This window comes from Python bivittatus, unplaced genomic scaffold (assembly GCF_059951505.1).
Source record: "Python bivittatus isolate LINGU-HERP-01145 unplaced genomic scaffold, Pbiv_v1 ctg000340_np1212, whole genome shotgun sequence".
Taxonomy (NCBI): domain Eukaryota; kingdom Metazoa; phylum Chordata; class Lepidosauria; order Squamata; family Pythonidae; genus Python; species Python bivittatus.
In genome coordinates this window covers 31,256,593-31,274,094 of record NW_028277056.1, presented here as the reverse complement: position 1 = coordinate 31,274,094, position 17,502 = coordinate 31,256,593, and the positions used below count along the sequence as shown (strand labels likewise).

The window sequence follows — 17,502 nt, the reverse complement described above, 5'->3', positions numbered from 1 at the left end:
TTTCTCCTCTTTGCAAGATAATTTCTTGGCTCTCTTGAAATGGAGAAATGCAGAATTCTAAAAATATTGATGCAATCACACAGGCAGCACAACACTCCCTGTGTAACCTTTCTAGAAGGGGAATAAAAGTAGACTTCCAATCTTGAGACACACTACTGTACCCACAATAACTTCCTGTTATAGTGAGAGGAATAAGACACATATGGGACCATATATTTCTTCATCTTAAGGCCATGCACAAGATTTTTATTTTCAGATGGAACGCCTCCAAGGCATCTTGGGGTACTTAGCTGTTATCTTAATCTTCAACGTGGATATCCTTAACTTCTTTTGGGGTTGTTTGCTTTTTTCCAGTTTCAACTGAGGCTGATAGATATCTTCCTAAACTATTGAGCACACCAGAACTCTCAATTAGCAGACCTGGTAATTACGTCTTTTTATGCATTTGATAAAATTGTATCCACTGTGATTGTTGGTAGATGATGCATTAATGGCACCCCTCAGACACAAGGAGGTTCCAGACAGAACAGAATTTTGAAAGATGGGCATTCAGGTCACATGTGGGATTCAGTACACAAATGCCTACTATTTGAAGACCCCGCGGCTAAACGGTTGTGGGTTTTTTGTCGTCATCCTACTTTTGAGTTCCATTTTCCCCAGGTTTACCCCCATTCCCCTCAAAAAATTCTTTCGCTTTTCACTTCAAACTTTTTTTTAATAAGATATTACTATCACACAGTGTTTTGAATTCTATAAGTTCCTGTAAGCGTATACATTAAATCTGAACTGGACCTTCCTTTCAGCTACTTATGAGCCAAGGCCTGTTCCGTCAGAACCTAAAGAACACGAGTCTATCATGCCAGAAGTACCAGAGAGGAAACCTGGTAGAGTGACTTTTTCAATAGTTCTTTGTGCTTTTTACAAGATAATTTCTTGACTCTGTTGAAATGGAGAAATGCAGAATGTCTAAATCTATTGATCCAGTCATACATGCAGTAAAACACTCTAAGTGTCCCCTTTAGATAACAGGAATAAAAGTACACTTCCAATCTCAAGACATCCCACTGTACTGACAATAATGTCCTGTTATACTGCGAGGAATAAAACCCATATGGGACACTATATTTCTTCATCTTAGGACCATGCATTACATTTTCATTCTAAGATGGAACGCCTCTGAGGTATCTTGGGGTACGTATCTGTTACCCTGTCCTTCAACCTGGAGATTCTGACATTATGTGGGGGTTGTTGCTTTCTTCCAGTTGCAACTGAGGCTGATAGTTATCTTCCTGAAATATTGAGCACACCAGAACTCCCAATTAGCAGACCTGGTAATTATGTGTTTTTATGTGTTTGATAAAATTCTATGCAGTGTGATTGTTGCTAAATAACACATTAAAGCATTACTTAGACAAAAGGTGGTCCTGGACTCAACAGAACTTTGAAAGACATCCGTGTGGGACACATGTAGAACTTTGGTACACAGATCCCTAATACTAGAAGACCCCGCTGCTAAACTTTTTTTTTCTCATGCTATTTTTAAGTCCATTTTCCTCAGGTTCTACCTCTGTTCCCCACCAAAAATTCTTTTCACCTCAAAATTTTTTTATAAGATACTACTATCACACAATGTTTGAATCCTATTCATTCCTGTCAGGATATAGATTAATTCTGAACCACACCTTCCTTTCAGCTTCTTATGAACCAAGCCCTGTTCCGACAAAACCTAAAGAACATGAATCTATCATGCCAGAAGTACCAGAGAGGAAACCTGGTAGAGTGACTTTTTCAATACTTCTTTCTGCTTTTTGCAAGATAATATCTTGACTCTCTTCTAATGGCAAAATGTATAATTTCTAAATCTATTCACCCATTCATGGATATGGCACAAGATTGAAACTGCCCCTTAATAGAACAGGATTAAAGGAGACTTTCCCATCTCGAGACATCCCAATGTACTCAAGATAACTTCCTGGGGAATAAAGCACATATGGCAGTATCCGTTTCTTCATCTCAGGACCATGCATGACATTTTCTTTTTAAGATGGAAAGCCTCTGAGGCATCTTGGGGTACTTAGCTGTCACCCTGTCCTTCAACTGAAAATCCTGAACTTTTGGGGGGTTGTTTGCTTTTTCCAGTTGCGACTGAGGCTGATAATTATCTTCCTGAACTACTGAGCACCACAGAACCTCCAGTTAGGAGACCTGGTAATTATGTCTTTTTATATGTGCCACCAAATTCCCTGTGATTATTGGTAGATGGTGCATTAATAGCATTCCTTAGACACAAGGAGGTCCTGGACTTAACAGAACTTTGAAAGACCTCTGTGTGGTTCACACGTAGAACTTTTGTACACAGATGCCTAATATGAGAAGACCCCGCCGCTAAACTTTTTTTTTTTGTCATGCTACTTTTTAAGTCCATTTTCCTCAGGTTTTACCCCCATTCCCCTCCAATATTCTTCCTCTTTTCACTTCAAACTTTTTATAAGATCTTACTATCACACAATGTTTTGAATCCTCTAAGTTCCTGTCAGCATATAGATTAATTCTGAACTGGACCTTCCTTTCAGCTACTCATGAACCAAGCCCTGTTCCGTCAGAACCCAAAGAACATGAATCTATCATGACAGAAGTACCGGAGAGGAAACCTGGTAGAGTGACTTTTTCAATACTTCTTTCTCCTCTTTGCAAGATAATTTCTTGGCTCTCTTGAAATGGAGAAATGCAGAATTCTAAAAATATTGATGCAATCACACAGGCAGCACAACACTCCCTGTGTAACCTTTCTAGAAGGGGAATAAAAGTAGACTTCCAATCTTGAGACACACTACTGTACCCACAATAACTTCCTGTTATAGTGAGAGGAATAAGACACATATGGGACCATATATTTCTTCATCTTAAGGCCATGCACAAGATTTTTATTTTCAGATGGAACGCCTCCAAGGCATCTTGGGGTACTTAGCTGTTATCTTAATCTTCAACGTGGATATCCTTAACTTCTTTTGGGGTTGTTTGCTTTTTTCCAGTTTCAACTGAGGCTGATAGATATCTTCCTAAACTATTGAGCACACCAGAACTCTCAATTAGCAGACCTGGTAATTACGTCTTTTTATGCATTTGATAAAATTGTATCCACTGTGATTGTTGGTAGATGATGCATTAATGGCACCCCTCAGACACAAGGAGGTTCCAGACAGAACAGAATTTTGAAAGATGGGCATTCAGGTCACATGTGGGATTCAGTACACAAATGCCTACTATTTGAAGACCCCGCGGCTAAACGGTTGTGGGTTTTTTGTCGTCATCCTACTTTTGAGTTCCATTTTCCCCAGGTTTACCCCCATTCCCCTCAAAAAATTCTTTCGCTTTTCACTTCAAACTTTTTTTTAATAAGATATTACTATCACACAGTGTTTTGAATTCTATAAGTTCCTGTAAGCGTATACATTAAATCTGAACTGGACCTTCCTTTCAGCTACTTATGAGCCAAGGCCTGTTCCGTCAGAACCTAAAGAACACGAGTCTATCATGCCAGAAGTACCAGAGAGGAAACCTGGTAGAGTGACTTTTTCAATAGTTCTTTGTGCTTTTTACAAGATAATTTCTTGACTCTGTTGAAATGGAGAAATGCAGAATGTCTAAATCTATTGATCCAGTCATACATGCAGTAAAACACTCTAAGTGTCCCCTTTAGATAACAGGAATAAAAGTACACTTCCAATCTCAAGACATCCCACTGTACTGACAATAATGTCCTGTTATACTGCGAGGAATAAAACCCATATGGGACACTATATTTCTTCATCTTAGGACCATGCATTACATTTTCATTCTAAGATGGAACGCCTCTGAGGTATCTTGGGGTACGTATCTGTTACCCTGTCCTTCAACCTGGAGATTCTGACATTATGTGGGGGTTGTTGCTTTCTTCCAGTTGCAACTGAGGCTGATAGTTATCTTCCTGAAATATTGAGCACACCAGAACTCCCAATTAGCAGACCTGGTAATTATGTGTTTTTATGTGTTTGATAAAATTCTATGCAGTGTGATTGTTGCTAAATAACACATTAAAGCATTACTTAGACAAAAGGTGGTCCTGGACTCAACAGAACTTTGAAAGACATCCGTGTGGGACACATGTAGAACTTTGGTACACAGATCCCTAATACTAGAAGACCCCGCTGCTAAACTTTTTTTTTTCTCAAGCTATTTTTAAGTCCATTTTCCTCAGGTTATACCTCTGTTCACCACCAAAAAATCATTTCACCTCAAAATTTTTTTATAAGATACTACTATCACACAATGTTTGAATCCTATTCATTCCTGTCAGGATATAGATTAATTCTGAACCACACCTTCCTTTCAGCTTCTTATGAACCAAGCCCTGTTCCGACAAAACCTAAAGAACATGAATCTATCATGCCAGAAGTACCAGAGAGGAAACCTGGTAGAGTGACTTTTTTCAATACTTCTTTCTGCTTTTTGCAAGATAATATCTTGACTCTCTTCTAATGGCAAAATGTATAATTTCTAAATCTATTCACCCATTCATGGATATGGCACAAGATTGAAACTGCCCCTTAATAGAACAGGATTAAAGGAGACTTTCCCATCTCGAGACATCCCAATGTACTCAAGATAACTTCCTGGGGAATAAAGCACATATGGCAGTATCCGTTTCTTCATCTCAGGACCATGCATGACATTTTCTTTTTAAGATGGAAAGCCTCTGAGGCATCTTGGGGTACTTAGCTGTCACCCTGTCCTTCAACTGAAAATCCTGAACTTTTGGGGGGGTTGTTTGCTTTTTCCAGTTGCGACTGAGGCTGATAATTATCTTCCTGAACTACTGAGCACCACAGAACCTCCAGTTAGGAGACCTGGTAATTATGTCTTTTTATATGTGCCACCAAATTCCCTGTGATTATTGGTAGATGGTGCATTAATAGCATTCCTTAGACACAAGGAGGTCCTGGACTTAACAGAACTTTGAAAGACCTCTGTGTGGTTCACACGTAGAACTTTTGTACACAGATGCCTAATATGAGAAGACCCCGCCGCTAAACTTTTTTTTTTTTGTCATGCTACTTTTTAAGTCCATTTTCCTCAGGTTTTACCCCCATTCCCCTCCAATATTCTTCCTCTTTTCACTTCAAACTTTTTTATAAGATCTTACTATCACACAATGTTTTGAATCCTCTAAGTTCCTGTCAGCATATAGATTAATTCTGAACTGGACCTTCCTTTCAGCTACTCATGAACCAAGCCCTGTTCCGTCAGAACCCAAAGAACATGAATCTATCATGACAGAAGTACCGGAGAGGAAACCTGGTAGAGTGACTTTTCAATACTTCTTTCTCCTCTTTGCAAGATAATTTCTTGGCTCTCTTGAAATGGAGAAATGCAGAATTCTAAAAATATTGATGCAATCACACAGGCAGCACAACACTCCCTGTGTAACCTTTCTAGAAGGGGAATAAAAGTAGACTTCCAATCTTGAGACACACTACTGTACCCACAATAACTTCCTGTTATAGTGAGAGGAATAAGACACATATATTTCTTCATCTTAAGGCCATGCACAAGATTTTTATTTTCAGATGGAACGCCTCCAAGGCATCTTGGGGTACTTAGCTGTTATCTTAATCTTCAACGTGGATATCCTTAACTTCTTTTGGGGTTGTTTGCTTTTTTCCAGTTTCAACTGAGGCTGATAGATATCTTCCTAAACTATTGAGCACACCAGAACTCTCAATTAGCAGACCTGGTAATTACGTCTTTTTATGCATTTGATAAAATTGTATCCACTGTGATTGTTGGTAGATGATGCATTAATGGCACCCCTCAGACACAAGGAGGTTCCAGACAGAACAGAATTTTGAAAGATGGGCATTCAGGTCACATGTGGGATTCAGTACACAAATGCCTACTATTTGAAGACCCCGCAGCTAAACGGTTGTGGGTTTTTTGTCGTCATCCTACTTTTGAGTTCCATTTTCCCCAGGTTTACCCCCATTCCCCTCAAAAATTCTTTCGCTTTTCACTTCAAACTTTTTTTTAATAAGATATTACTATCACACAGTGTTTTGAATTCTATAAGTTCCTGTAAGCGTATACATTAAATCTGAACTGGACCTTCCTTTCAGCTACTTATGAGCCAAGGCCTGTTCCGTCAGAACCTAAAGAACACGAGTCTATCATGCCAGAAGTACCAGAGAGGAAACCTGGTAGAGTGACTTTTTCAATAGTTCTTTGTGCTTTTTACAAGATAATTTCTTGACTCTGTTGAAATGGAGAAATGCAGAATGTCTAAATCTATTGATCCAGTCATACATGCAGTAAAACACTCTAAGTGTCCCCTTTAGATAACAGGAATAAAAGTACACTTCCAATCTCAAGACATCCCACTGTACTGACAATAATGTCCTGTTATACTGCGAGGAATAAAACCCATATGGGACACTATATTTCTTCATCTTAGGACCATGCATTACATTTTCATTCTAAGATGGAACGCCTCTGAGGTATCTTGGGGTACGTATCTGTTACCCTGTCCTTCAACCTGGAGATTCTGACATTATGTGGGGGTTGTTGCTTTCTTCCAGTTGCAACTGAGGCTGATAGTTATCTTCCTGAAATATTGAGCACACCAGAACTCCCAATTAGCAGACCTGGTAATTATGTGTTTTTATGTGTTTGATAAAATTCTATGCAGTGTGATTGTTGCTAAATAACACATTAAAGCATTACTTAGACAAAAGGTGGTCCTGGACTCAACAGAACTTTGAAAGACATCCGTGTGGGACACATGTAGAACTTTGGTACACAGATCCCTAATACTAGAAGACCCCGCTGCTAAACTTTTTTTTTCTCATGCTATTTTTAAGTCCATTTTCCTCAGGTTCTACCTCTGTTCCCCACCAAAAATTCTTTTCACCTCAAAATTTTTTTATAAGATACTACTATCACACAATGTTTGAATCCTATTCATTCCTGTCAGGATATAGATTAATTCTGAACCACACCTTCCTTTCAGCTTCTTATGAACCAAGCCCTGTTCCGACAAAACCTAAAGAACATGAATCTATCATGCCAGAAGTACCAGAGAGGAAACCTGGTAGAGTGACTTTTTCAATACTTCTTTCTGCTTTTTGCAAGATAATATCTTGACTCTCTTCTAATGGCAAAATGTATAATTTCTAAATCTATTCACCCATTCATGGATATGGCACAAGATTGAAACTGCCCCTTAATAGAACAGGATTAAAGGAGACTTTCCCATCTCGAGACATCCCAATGTACTCAAGATAACTTCCTGGGGAATAAAGCACATATGGCAGTATCCGTTTCTTCATCTCAGGACCATGCATGACATTTTCTTTTTAAGATGGAAAGCCTCTGAGGCATCTTGGGGTACTTAGCTGTCACCCTGTCCTTCAACTGAAAATCCTGAACTTTTGGGGGGTTGTTTGCTTTTTCCAGTTGCGACTGAGGCTGATAATTATCTTCCTGAACTACTGAGCACCACAGAACCTCCAGTTAGGAGACCTGGTAATTATGTCTTTTTATATGTGCCACCAAATTCCCTGTGATTATTGGTAGATGGTGCATTAATAGCATTCCTTAGACACAAGGAGGTCCTGGACTTAACAGAACTTTGAAAGACCTCTGTGTGGTTCACACGTAGAACTTTTGTACACAGATGCCTAATATGAGAAGACCCCGCCGCTAAACTTTTTTTTTTTTGTCATGCTACTTTTTAAGTCCATTTTCCTCAGGTTTTACCCCCATTCCCCTCCAATATTCTTCCTCTTTTCACTTCAAACTTTTTATAAGATCTTACTATCACACAATGTTTTGAATCCTCTAAGTTCCTGTCAGCATATAGATTAATTCTGAACTGGACCTTCCTTTCAGCTACTCATGAACCAAGCCCTGTTCCGTCAGAACCCAAAGAACATGAATCTATCATGACAGAAGTACCGGAGAGGAAACCTGGTAGAGTGACTTTTTTCAATACTTCTTTCTCCTCTTTGCAAGATAATTTCTTGGCTCTCTTGAAATGGAGAAATGCAGAATTCTAAAAATATTGATGCAATCACACAGGCAGCACAACACTCCCTGTGTAACCTTTCTAGAAGGGGAATAAAAGTAGACTTCCAATCTTGAGACACACTACTGTACCCACAATAACTTCCTGTTATAGTGAGAGGAATAAGACACATATGGGACCATATATTTCTTCATCTTAAGGCCATGCACAAGATTTTTATTTTCAGATGGAACGCCTCCAAGGCATCTTGGGGTACTTAGCTGTTATCTTAATCTTCAACGTGGATATCCTTAACTTCTTTTGGGGTTGTTTGCTTTTTTCCAGTTTCAACTGAGGCTGATAGATATCTTCCTAAACTATTGAGCACACCAGAACTCTCAATTAGCAGACCTGGTAATTACGTCTTTTTATGCATTTGATAAAATTGTATCCACTGTGATTGTTGGTAGATGATGCATTAATGGCACCCCTCAGACACAAGGAGGTTCCAGACAGAACAGAATTTTGAAAGATGGGCATTCAGGTCACATGTGGGATTCAGTACACAAATGCCTACTATTTGAAGACCCCGCGGCTAAACGGTTGTGGGTTTTTTGTCGTCATCCTACTTTTGAGTTCCATTTTCCCCAGGTTTACCCCCATTCCCCTCAAAAAATTCTTTCGCTTTTCACTTCAAACTTTTTTTTAATAAGATATTACTATCACACAGTGTTTTGAATTCTATAAGTTCCTGTAAGCGTATACATTAAATCTGAACTGGACCTTCCTTTCAGCTACTTATGAGCCAAGGCCTGTTCCGTCAGAACCTAAAGAACACGAGTCTATCATGCCAGAAGTACCAGAGAGGAAACCTGGTAGAGTGACTTTTTTCAATAGTTCTTTGTGCTTTTACAAGATAATTTCTTGACTCTGTTGAAATGGAGAAATGCAGAATGTCTAAATCTATTGATCCAGTCATACATGCAGTAAAACACTCTAAGTGTCCCCTTTAGATAACAGGAATAAAAGTACACTTCCAATCTCAAGACATCCCACTGTACTGACAATAATGTCCTGTTATACTGCGAGGAATAAAACCCATATGGGACACTATATTTCTTCATCTTAGGACCATGCATTACATTTTCATTCTAAGATGGAACGCCTCTGAGGTATCTTGGGGTACGTATCTGTTACCCTGTCCTTCAACCTGGAGATTCTGACATTATGTGGGGGTTGTTGCTTTCTTCCAGTTGCAACTGAGGCTGATAGTTATCTTCCTGAAATATTGAGCACACCAGAACTCCCAATTAGCAGACCTGGTAATTATGTGTTTTTATGTGTTTGATAAAATTCTATGCAGTGTGATTGTTGCTAAATAACACATTAAAGCATTACTTAGACAAAAGGTGGTCCTGGACTCAACAGAACTTTGAAAGACATCCGTGTGGGACACATGTAGAACTTTGGTACACAGATCCCTAATACTAGAAGACCCCGCTGCTAAACTTTTTTTTTTTCTCATGCTATTTTTAAGTCCATTTTCCTCAGGTTCTACCTCTGTTCCCCACCAAAAATTCTTTTCACCTCAAAATTTTTTTTATAAGATACTACTATCACACAATGTTTGAATCCTATTCATTCCTGTCAGGATATAGATTAATTCTGAACCACACCTTCCTTTCAGCTTCTTATGAACCAAGCCCTGTTCCGACAAAACCTAAAGAACATGAATCTATCATGCCAGAAGTACCAGAGAGGAAACCTGGTAGAGTGACTTTTTTCAATACTTCTTTCTGCTTTTTGCAAGATAATATCTTGACTCTCTTCTAATGGCAAAATGTATAATTTCTAAATCTATTCACCCATTCATGGATATGGCACAAGATTGAAACTGCCCCTTAATAGAACAGGATTAAAGGAGACTTTCCCATCTCGAGACATCCCAATGTACTCAAGATAACTTCCTGGGGAATAAAGCACATATGGCAGTATCCGTTTCTTCATCTCAGGACCATGCATGACATTTTCTTTTTAAGATGGAAAGCCTCTGAGGCATCTTGGGGTACTTAGCTGTCACCCTGTCCTTCAACTGAAAATCCTGAACTTTTGGGGGGGTTGTTTGCTTTTTCCAGTTGCGACTGAGGCTGATAATTATCTTCCTGAACTACTGAGCACCACAGAACCTCCAGTTAGGAGACCTGGTAATTATGTCTTTTTATATGTGCCACCAAATTCCCTGTGATTATTGGTAGATGGTGCATTAATAGCATTCCTTAGACACAAGGAGGTCCTGGACTTAACAGAACTTTGAAAGACCTCTGTGTGGTTCACACGTAGAACTTTTGTACACAGATGCCTAATATGAGAAGACCCCGCCGCTAAACTTTTTTTTTTTTTGTCATGCTACTTTTTAAGTCCATTTTCCTCAGGTTTTACCCCCATTCCCCTCCAATATTCTTCCTCTTTTCACTTCAAACTTTTTATAAGATCTTACTATCACACAATGTTTTGAATCCTCTAAGTTCCTGTCAGCATATAGATTAATTCTGAACTGGACCTTCCTTTCAGCTACTCATGAACCAAGCCCTGTTCCGTCAGAACCCAAAGAACATGAATCTATCATGACAGAAGTACCGGAGAGGAAACCTGGTAGAGTGACTTTTTTCAATACTTCTTTCTCCTCTTTGCAAGATAATTTCTTGGCTCTCTTGAAATGGAGAAATGCAGAATTCTAAAAATATTGATGCAATCACACAGGCAGCACAACACTCCCTGTGTAACCTTTCTAGAAGGGGAATAAAAGTAGACTTCCAATCTTGAGACACACTACTGTACCCACAATAACTTCCTGTTATAGTGAGAGGAATAAGACACATATGGGACCATATATTTCTTCATCTTAAGGCCATGCACAAGATTTTTATTTTCAGATGGAACGCCTCCAAGGCATCTTGGGGTACTTAGCTGTTATCTTAATCTTCAACGTGGATATCCTTAACTTCTTTTGGGGTTGTTTGCTTTTTTCCAGTTTCAACTGAGGCTGATAGATATCTTCCTAAACTATTGAGCACACCAGAACTCTCAATTAGCAGACCTGGTAATTACGTCTTTTTATGCATTTGATAAAATTGTATCCACTGTGATTGTTGGTAGATGATGCATTAATGGCACCCCTCAGACACAAGGAGGTTCCAGACAGAACAGAATTTTGAAAGATGGGCATTCAGGTCACATGTGGGATTCAGTACACAAATGCCTACTATTTGAAGACCCCGCGGCTAAACGGTTGTGGGTTTTTTGTCGTCATCCTACTTTTGAGTTCCATTTTCCCCAGGTTTACCCCCATTCCCCTCAAAAAATTCTTTCGCTTTTCACTTCAAACTTTTTTTAATAAGATATTACTATCACACAGTGTTTTGAATTCTATAAGTTCCTGTAAGCGTATACATTAAATCTGAACTGGACCTTCCTTTCAGCTACTTATGAGCCAAGGCCTGTTCCGTCAGAACCTAAAGAACACGAGTCTATCATGCCAGAAGTACCAGAGAGGAAACCTGGTAGAGTGACTTTTTTCAATAGTTCTTTGTGCTTTTTACAAGATAATTTCTTGACTCTGTTGAAATGGAGAAATGCAGAATGTCTAAATCTATTGATCCAGTCATACATGCAGTAAAACACTCTAAGTGTCCCCTTTAGATAACAGGAATAAAAGTACACTTCCAATCTCAAGACATCCCACTGTACTGACAATAATGTCCTGTTATACTGCGAGGAATAAAACCCATATGGGACACTATATTTCTTCATCTTAGGACCATGCATTACATTTTCATTCTAAGATGGAACGCCTCTGAGGTATCTTGGGGTACGTATCTGTTACCCTGTCCTTCAACCTGGAGATTCTGACATTATGTGGGGGTTGTTGCTTTCTTCCAGTTGCAACTGAGGCTGATAGTTATCTTCCTGAAATATTGAGCACACCAGAACTCCCAATTAGCAGACCTGGTAATTATGTGTTTTTATGTGTTTGATAAAATTCTATGCAGTGTGATTGTTGCTAAATAACACATTAAAGCATTACTTAGACAAAAGGTGGTCCTGGACTCAACAGAACTTTGAAAGACATCCGTGTGGGACACATGTAGAACTTTGGTACACAGATCCCTAATACTAGAAGACCCCGCTGCTAAACTTTTTTTTTCTCATGCTATTTTTAAGTCCATTTTCCTCAGGTTCTACCTCTGTTCCCCACCAAAAATTCTTTTCACCTCAAAATTTTTTTATAAGATACTACTATCACACAATGTTTGAATCCTATTCATTCCTGTCAGGATATAGATTAATTCTGAACCACACCTTCCTTTCAGCTTCTTATGAACCAAGCCCTGTTCCGACAAAACCTAAAGAACATGAATCTATCATGCCAGAAGTACCAGAGAGGAAACCTGGTAGAGTGACTTTTTTCAATACTTCTTTCTGCTTTTTGCAAGATAATATCTTGACTCTCTTCTAATGGCAAAATGTATAATTTCTAAATCTATTCACCCATTCATGGATATGGCACAAGATTGAAACTGCCCCTTAATAGAACAGGATTAAAGGAGACTTTCCCATCTCGAGACATCCCAATGTACTCAAGATAACTTCCTGGGGAATAAAGCACATATGGCAGTATCCGTTTCTTCATCTCAGGTCCATGCTTGACATTTACTTTTAAGATGGAAAGCCTCTGAGGCATCTTGGGGTACTTAGCTGTCACCCTGTCCTTCAACTGAAAATCCTGAACTTTTGGGGGGTTGTTTGCTTTTTCCAGTTGCGACTGAGGCTGATAATTATCTTCCTGAACTACTGAGCACCACAGAACCTCCAGTTAGGAGACCTGGTAATTATGTCTTTTTATATGTGCCACCAAATTCCCTGTGATTATTGGTAGATGGTGCATTAATAGCATTCCTTAGACACAAGGAGGTCCTGGACTTAACAGAACTTTGAAAGACCTCTGTGTGGTTCACACGTAGAACTTTTGTACACAGATGCCTAATATGAGAAGACCCCGCCGCTAAACTTTTTTTTTTTGTCATGCTACTTTTTAAGTCCATTTTCCTCAGGTTTTACCCCCATTCCCCTCCAATATTCTTCCTCTTTTCACTTCAAACTTTTTTATAAGATCTTACTATCACACAATGTTTTGAATCCTCTAAGTTCCTGTCAGCATATAGATTAATTCTGAACTGGACCTTCCTTTCAGCTACTCATGAACCAAGCCCTGTTCCGTCAGAACCCAAAGAACATGAATCTATCATGACAGAAGTACCGGAGAGGAAACCTGGTAGAGTGACTTTTTTCAATACTTCTTTCTCCTCTTTGCAAGATAATTTCTTGGCTCTCTTGAAATGGAGAAATGCAGAATTCTAAAAATATTGATGCAATCACACAGGCAGCACAACACTCCCTGTGTAACCTTTCTAGAAGGGGAATAAAAGTAGACTTCCAATCTTGAGACACACTACTGTACCCACAATAACTTCCTGTTATAGTGAGAGGAATAAGACACATATGGGACCATATATTTCTTCATCTTAAGGCCATGCACAAGATTTTTATTTTCAGATGGAACGCCTCCAAGGCATCTTGGGGTACTTAGCTGTTATCTTAATCTTCAACGTGGATATCCTTAACTTCTTTTGGGGTTGTTTGCTTTTTCCAGTTTCAACTGAGGCTGATAGATATCTTCCTAAACTATTGAGCACACCAGAACTCTCAATTAGCAGACCTGGTAATTACGTCTTTTTATGCATTTGATAAAATTGTATCCACTGTGATTGTTGGTAGATGATGCATTAATGGCACCCCTCAGACACAAGGAGGTTCCAGACAGAACAGAATTTTGAAAGATGGGCATTCAGGTCACATGTGGGATTCAGTACACAAATGCCTACTATTTGAAGACCCCGCGGCTAAACGGTTGTGGGTTTTTTGTCGTCATCCTACTTTTGAGTTCCATTTTACCCAGGTTTACCCCATTCCCCTCAAAAAATTCTTTCGCTTTTCACTTCAAACTTTTTTTAATAAGATATTACTATCACACAGTGTTTTGAATTCTATAAGTTCCTGTAAGCGTATACATTAAATCTGAACTGGACCTTCCTTTCAGCTACTTATGAGCCAAGGCCTGTTCCGTCAGAACCTAAAGAACACGAGTCTATCATGCCAGAAGTACCAGAGAGGAAACCTGGTAGAGTGACTTTTTTCAATAGTTCTTTGTGCTTTTTACAAGATAATTTCTTGACTCTGTTGAAATGGAGAAATGCAGAATGTCTAAATCTATTGATCCAGTCATACATGCAGTAAAACACTCTAAGTGTCCCCTTTAGATAACAGGAATAAAAGTACACTTCCAATCTCAAGACATCCCACTGTACTGACAATAATGTCCTGTTATACTGCGAGGAATAAAACCCATATGGGACACTATATTTCTTCATCTTAGGACCATGCATTACATTTTCATTCTAAGATGGAACGCCTCTGAGGTATCTTGGGGTACGTATCTGTTACCCTGTCCTTCAACCTGGAGATTCTGACATTATGTGGGGGTTGTTGCTTTCTTCCAGTTGCAACTGAGGCTGATAGTTATCTTCCTGAAATATTGAGCACACCAGAACTCCCAATTAGCAGACCTGGTAATTATGTGTTTTTATGTGTTTGATAAAATTCTATGCAGTGTGATTGTTGCTAAATAACACATTAAAGCATTACTTAGACAAAAGGTGGTCCTGGACTCAACAGAACTTTGAAAGACATCCGTGTGGGACACATGTAGAACTTTGGTACACAGATCCCTAATACTAGAAGACCCCGCTGCTAAACTTTTTTTTTTTCTCATGCTATTTTTAAGTCCATTTTCCTCAGGTTCTACCTCTGTTCCCCACCAAAAATTCTTTTCACCTCAAAATTTTTTTTATAAGATACTACTATCACACAATGTTTGAATCCTATTCATTCCTGTCAGGATATAGATTAATTCTGAACCACACCTTCCTTTCAGCTTCTTATGAACCAAGCCCTGTTCCGACAAAACCTAAAGAACATGAATCTATCATGCCAGAAGTACCAGAGAGGAAACCTGGTAGAGTGACTTTTTTCAATACTTCTTTCTGCTTTTTGCAAGATAATATCTTGACTCTCTTCTAATGGCAAAATGTATAATTTCTAAATCTATTCACCCATTCATGGATATGGCACAAGATTGAAACTGCCCCTTAATAGAACAGGATTAAAGGAGACTTTCCCATCTCGAGACATCCCAATGTACTCAAGATAACTTCCTGGGGAATAAAGCACATATGGCAGTATCCGTTTCTTCATCTCAGGACCATGCATGACATTTTCTTTTTAAGATGGAAAGCCTCTGAGGCATCTTGGGGTACTTAGCTGTCACCCTGTCCTTCAACTGAAAATCCTGAACTTTTGGGGGGGTTGTTTGCTTTTTCCAGTTGCGACTGAGGCTGATAATTATCTTCCTGAACTACTGAGCACCACAGAACCTCCAGTTAGGAGACCTGGTAATTATGTCTTTTTATATGTGCCACCAAATTCCCTGTGATTATTGGTAGATGGTGCATTAATAGCATTCCTTAGACACAAGGAGGTCCTGGACTTAACAGAACTTTGAAAGACCTCTGTGTGGTTCACACGTAGAACTTTTGTACACAGATGCCTAATATGAGAAGACCCCGCCGCTAAACTTTTTTTTTTTTTGTCATGCTACTTTTTAAGTCCATTTTCCTCAGGTTTTACCCCCATTCCCCTCCAATATTCTTCCTCTTTTCACTTCAAACTTTTTATAAGATCTTACTATCACACAATGTTTTGAATCCTCTAAGTTCCTGTCAGCATATAGATTAATTCTGAACTGGACCTTCCTTTCAGCTACTCATGAACCAAGCCCTGTTCCGTCAGAACCCAAAGAACATGAATCTATCATGACAGAAGTACCGGAGAGGAAACCTGGTAGAGTGACTTTTTTCAATACTTCTTTCTCCTCTTTGCAAGATAATTTCTTGGCTCTCTTGAAATGGAGAAATGCAGAATTCTAAAAATATTGATGCAATCACACAGGCAGCACAACACTCCCTGTGTAACCTTTCTAGAAGGGGAATAAAAGTAGACTTCCAATCTTGAGACACACTACTGTACCCACAATAACTTCCTGTTATAGTGAGAGGAATAAGACACATATGGGACCATATATTTCTTCATCTTAAGGCCATGCACAAGATTTTTATTTTCAGATGGAACGCCTCCAAGGCATCTTGGGGTACTTAGCTGTTATCTTAATCTTCAACGTGGATATCCTTAACTTCTTTTGGGGTTGTTTGCTTTTTTCCAGTTTCAACTGAGGCTGATAGATATCTTCCTAAACTATTGAGCACACCAGAACTCTCAATTAGCAGACCTGGTAATTACGTCTTTTTATGCATTTGATAAAATTGTATCCACTGTGATTGTTGGTAGATGATGCATTAATGGCACCCCTCAGACACAAGGAGGTTCCAGACAGAACAGAATTTTGAAAGATGGGCATTCAGGTCACATGTGGGATTCAGTACACAAATGCCTACTATTTGAAGACCCCGCGGCTAAACGGTTGTGGGTTTTTTGTCGTCATCCTACTTTTGAGTTCCATTTTCCCCAGGTTTACCCCCATTCCCCTCAAAAATTCTTTCGCTTTTCACTTCAAACTTTTTTTTAATAAGATATTACTATCACACAGTGTTTTGAATTCTATAAGTTCCTGTAAGCGTATACATTAAATCTGAACTGGACCTTCCTTTCAGCTACTTATGAGCCAAGGCCTGTTCCGTCAGAACCTAAAGAACACGAGTCTATCATGCCAGAAGTACCAGAGAGGAAACCTGGTAGAGTGACTTTTTTCAATAGTTCTTTGTGCTTTTTACAAGATAATTTCTTGACTCTGTTGAAATGGAGAAATGCAGAATGTCTAAATCTATTGATCCAGTCATACATGCAGTAAAACACTCTAAGTGTCCCCTTTAGATAACAGGAATAAAAGTACACTTCCAATCTCAAGACATCCCACTGTACTGACAATAATGTCCTGTTATACTGCGAGGAATAAAACCCATATGGGACACTATATTTCTTCATCTTAGGACCATGCATTACATTTTCATTCTAAGATGGAACGCCTCTGAGGTATCTTGGGGTACGTATCTGTTACCCTGTCCTTCAACCTGGAGATTCTGACATTATGTGGGGGTTGTTGCTTTCTTCCAGTTGCAACTGAGGCTGATAGTTATCTTCCTGAAATATTGAGCACACCAGAACTCCCAATTAGCAGACCTGGTAATTATGTGTTTTTATGTGTTTGATAAAATTCTATGCAGTGTGATTGTTGCTAAATAACACATTAAAGCATTACTTAGACAAAAGGTGGT

The 17,502-nt window shown here is 39.0% G+C and overlaps 1 protein-coding gene across 4 annotated transcripts in view; it reads left to right on the top strand.

The window, feature by feature from the left end:
- The window catches only part of ABI3BP (ABI family member 3 binding protein), a 199,234-nt gene that overhangs the window by 108,617 nt on the left and 73,115 nt on the right, over positions 1 to 17,502 (top strand). For all 4 annotated transcript variants that reach the window (XM_088140806.1, XM_088140805.1, XM_088140804.1 and 1 more), the window contains 39 exons: positions 355 to 423; positions 804 to 884; positions 1,263 to 1,331; positions 1,694 to 1,774; positions 2,140 to 2,208; positions 2,574 to 2,654; positions 3,033 to 3,101; positions 3,482 to 3,562; positions 3,941 to 4,009; positions 4,373 to 4,453; positions 4,821 to 4,889; positions 5,257 to 5,337; positions 5,705 to 5,773; positions 6,153 to 6,233; positions 6,612 to 6,680; positions 7,043 to 7,123; positions 7,489 to 7,557; positions 7,924 to 8,004; positions 8,384 to 8,452; positions 8,833 to 8,913; positions 9,292 to 9,360; positions 9,726 to 9,806; positions 10,174 to 10,242; positions 10,610 to 10,690; positions 11,070 to 11,138; positions 11,518 to 11,598; positions 11,978 to 12,046; positions 12,409 to 12,489; positions 12,855 to 12,923; positions 13,290 to 13,370; positions 13,749 to 13,817; positions 14,196 to 14,276; positions 14,656 to 14,724; positions 15,090 to 15,170; positions 15,538 to 15,606; positions 15,974 to 16,054; positions 16,434 to 16,502; positions 16,882 to 16,962; positions 17,342 to 17,410. In XM_088140806.1, coding sequence (XP_087996932.1) covers positions 355 to 423; positions 804 to 884; positions 1,263 to 1,331; positions 1,694 to 1,774; positions 2,140 to 2,208; positions 2,574 to 2,654; positions 3,033 to 3,101; positions 3,482 to 3,562; positions 3,941 to 4,009; positions 4,373 to 4,453; positions 4,821 to 4,889; positions 5,257 to 5,337; positions 5,705 to 5,773; positions 6,153 to 6,233; positions 6,612 to 6,680; positions 7,043 to 7,123; positions 7,489 to 7,557; positions 7,924 to 8,004; positions 8,384 to 8,452; positions 8,833 to 8,913; positions 9,292 to 9,360; positions 9,726 to 9,806; positions 10,174 to 10,242; positions 10,610 to 10,690; positions 11,070 to 11,138; positions 11,518 to 11,598; positions 11,978 to 12,046; positions 12,409 to 12,489; positions 12,855 to 12,923; positions 13,290 to 13,370; positions 13,749 to 13,817; positions 14,196 to 14,276; positions 14,656 to 14,724; positions 15,090 to 15,170; positions 15,538 to 15,606; positions 15,974 to 16,054; positions 16,434 to 16,502; positions 16,882 to 16,962; positions 17,342 to 17,410 — 2,919 coding nt within the window. The remainder of the gene's footprint in view (positions 1 to 354; positions 424 to 803; positions 885 to 1,262; positions 1,332 to 1,693; positions 1,775 to 2,139; positions 2,209 to 2,573; positions 2,655 to 3,032; positions 3,102 to 3,481; positions 3,563 to 3,940; positions 4,010 to 4,372; positions 4,454 to 4,820; positions 4,890 to 5,256; positions 5,338 to 5,704; positions 5,774 to 6,152; positions 6,234 to 6,611; positions 6,681 to 7,042; positions 7,124 to 7,488; positions 7,558 to 7,923; positions 8,005 to 8,383; positions 8,453 to 8,832; positions 8,914 to 9,291; positions 9,361 to 9,725; positions 9,807 to 10,173; positions 10,243 to 10,609; positions 10,691 to 11,069; positions 11,139 to 11,517; positions 11,599 to 11,977; positions 12,047 to 12,408; positions 12,490 to 12,854; positions 12,924 to 13,289; positions 13,371 to 13,748; positions 13,818 to 14,195; positions 14,277 to 14,655; positions 14,725 to 15,089; positions 15,171 to 15,537; positions 15,607 to 15,973; positions 16,055 to 16,433; positions 16,503 to 16,881; positions 16,963 to 17,341; positions 17,411 to 17,502) is intronic.